Source organism: Ceratotherium simum, chromosome 34, assembly GCF_057802395.1.
Source record: "Ceratotherium simum simum isolate JZ-2026a chromosome 34, ASM5780239v1, whole genome shotgun sequence".
In the NCBI taxonomy this organism is placed as follows: domain Eukaryota; kingdom Metazoa; phylum Chordata; class Mammalia; order Perissodactyla; family Rhinocerotidae; genus Ceratotherium; species Ceratotherium simum.
Window position 1 is genome coordinate 18782664 of NC_141933.1, and position 3199 is coordinate 18785862.

Below are 3199 nucleotides of genomic sequence, written 5' to 3' on the forward strand. Positions count from 1 at the left end.
TTATATATATGTGTGTGTGTCTATATATATATATAGTGCCATCAGCTCCGTCCCTAGCTGAATAATGGTAACAATTATAGTTACCTTACCTTTCTATCACCATTGCCTGCTGGTGTCTCATAGCAGTGAAGAGCGTGTCTGAGAAAAATCAGTTAGATCCTGTTACTGGCTCTTCTATGTGTCCGTTTTGATAGCTTCCCCTTTCTGTCTGCCTCCTCACCTGTAAAACGGGGATAATAGCAGCGCCTACCTCTTTGGATTGTCATAGAGATTACTGCTTGATACCCATGTACTTTGTTATATTTTGTTTTCTTTTTATCAGAATGACAGCTTAGGAATCCATATACATGGATGAACCAGTAAAACTGAGCCCCACTTTGGTAGAATTTTCCAAATATGCAGAGGAACACTGGCTTAGATTTCTTTCCCTTTTCTTGCACTCATTTCTGCTCCGTCCAATGCAGAAGCCTGATTCAAAGCAGTCAATTTTTTTCTTTATCTCATAGGTATTCTTTGCTGAGATCATCTAAAATGTCATTTTGACCATTACCTCAGTTTAATCAAAGTTGGGCTTCAAACACATTTAATTGTCACCTGGAATAGCTTCCTTACTGCAGAGTTTCCTAATGGCATTTTTCATCTGGGCATTTCTCAAGGTATAGATTAAGGGGTTTAACATGGGGGTTATCATAGTATAGAATACAGCAACTGCTTTATCTATTGATAAAGTAGCTGCAGGTCTCATGTATACAAATGTACAGGGCACAAAGAATAAGACAACCACTGTGATGTGGGAGACACAGGTGGAGAGTGCTTTGCGCCTCGCCTCCAAGCTGTGGATCCTTAGGGAGTGCAGGATGACCACATAGGAGACCAACAAGAGGAGGAAGTTTAACACACAGATGAACCCACTATTAGCAGCAATGAAGAGCCCTAGAGTGTGGGTGTCAGTGCAGGCAAGATTGAGTAAAGGATTCAGATCACACATAAAGTGATCTATGATGTTAGGGCCACAGAAAGATAATTGGAAGATGAAGAGGATCTGTATGGTTGCATGAAGAAAGCCTCCGACCCACACTACTCCCATTAGCAAGCCACACACCTGCCGATTCATGATGATTGTGTAGTGCAAGGGCTTGCAGATGGCCACATAGCGGTCATAGGCCATCACAGTGAGCAGGATGACATGAGCACCTCCAAAGAAATGTTCCCCAAAGATTTGGGTCATACAACCGTTAAATAAGATGGTCTTCTTTTCATGGAGTGAATCTATGATCAGTTTGGGGGTACTGACAGTGGAATAGCAGGCATCAATAAAGGAGAGATAGGCCAAGAAAAAGTACATGGGGGACCCCAGTAATGGGGTGGCAGTGATGGTAACCACGATGAGCACATTTCCTATCATAGAAATGGTGCAGATCATAAAAAACACAACAAATATGATTTTCTGCATTTTTGGATTCTCTGTGAGCCCCAGTAGAACAAATTCTGTCACATTTGCATTCTCCATGGATTTTGTTATGGTTAATTATATTACCTGAAAAAAATCACTTTTTATTAATGCAACCTTGAATTTATTAAACTTGTCCATCTAATAAATAATAAATTACTAGATTTTATTGAGTTGTGAATACTTATAAGATTTTTTGAAATAGGAAAATGTTCTGAGCTCTTGAAAATTACTTAAATTATATTCTGGGTAAAGATTCTCTTAAGAGTATAGACATGAGGATATTTGGAAAGTCAGAGGCAGGAGATCATGTGTGTGCACTTAATCTTCTGAGATGACTAAGAGCTTAACGTGAAATAGGAGACTGCACACCTACTGGCAGTTAAGCTTGAAAAGGGAGGTAGAACATGGATGTAAATGCTATGAATGTAGAGCTGAGGAATTTTCCCTTTATTCTTAGGAAATGGGGAACCATGGAAGGTAATTGATAATATGAATGGAAGGATGCATCTCAATAATTTGAGAAAGGAGGAATCATGAATGTAACTCTAGTAAAAATGTTGGTGTATCTTGGATGAAGTAGACTGAGGTTTAGTAAGAGGATGGAAGCCAGAGAAAGGAACTCCCATATCAGACTATTTATAATAGTTGACATTAAGTGTGACAGGGCATTGGTGAAGAGACTATAATGAAAAGATACAGGAGAACTGTAAAAGAACTGATAATGCATATTGTCTCATTGAACAACATTATAATAGCTAACAAATATACTTTTTAATGATTGATTGCTATGTGCATGGTTTGTGATTGCTGTGTGGTTGGTATTATTTCATCCATTTTGCAAATGAGGAAACAATCTCAGAGACTAATGTTAATAATGATAATAGTAACTAAAATTTACCGAACACTTATTATGCTCTAAGTGTTTTTGCAGACATTTGGTTATTTAATCCTCACTAGAAACCTGTGAGTTTCTAGTGAGGAACCTTATTTTACACATTAGGAAATAAAAGCATAGAGAAGTTATGGATTCTGCCCAAGTTCAAGCAGATAATAAAGGGCAGAGCCAAGATTGGGCAGGTCAGATTATGCTTGTTAACTTCTCTTCCTGCAAATTCTTAATCCATGCCCTACATTGTTATGTTATAATAAACAATGTTGAAATAGTAATCTCTTTTTGATATGATCATGATAATTATAATTACTTTAATACTACTCAGAGGCAAGTGTATATGAAGCAATTACATCAATGCATACACACACGCAGTAACATATTGGAATCCCCAAATATTAATAAAAATGTGGTATCGCTTTCATTGAAGGTCTCTTTTATCTTGGCCTCTCCCTCAGCCCCATTTCCTTTCTCCCCAATCTCTCTTCAGAGCATGCATCCCCACACTCTTCTGCAAAATATTGAAAATGACTACCACATCGGTTAAGTGTGTTGGTTTGAGAATCAGAAAGACTGGACTGGAATCTAGCCTTTTCCACTTTCAACTTATTTTGCGTGAGGTATGTTACTTTGGCAACTTACATCCTTACTTCCTCATCTATAAAGTGAAAATAATGATAACGACCTCACAGGTTATCACAATTGTTTGAAGAAATAATATGAACATATTCTCCACACTACTATGGACACACAAGGATTTTCATCTATTATTGTGATTGTGTATGCACCTAGGAAAGAGGAAGAATTGGCATTTTGAAGATAGTATAGAGACATATTTAAGCATGCAATAAATTCAG

The 3199-nt window shown here is 37.5% G+C and overlaps 1 protein-coding gene across 1 annotated transcript; it reads right to left on the reverse strand.

Annotated features, from left to right (window-relative positions):
- Nucleotides 1–583: 583 nt before the first annotated feature.
- Nucleotides 584–1510, reverse strand: LOC101404428 (olfactory receptor 4C46-like). Its single transcript, XM_004443481.2, has one exon. It carries the CDS (start codon nucleotides 1508–1510, stop codon nucleotides 584–586), a length of 927 nt encoding a protein of 308 aa, XP_004443538.2.
- Nucleotides 1511–3199: the final 1689 nt, after the last annotated feature.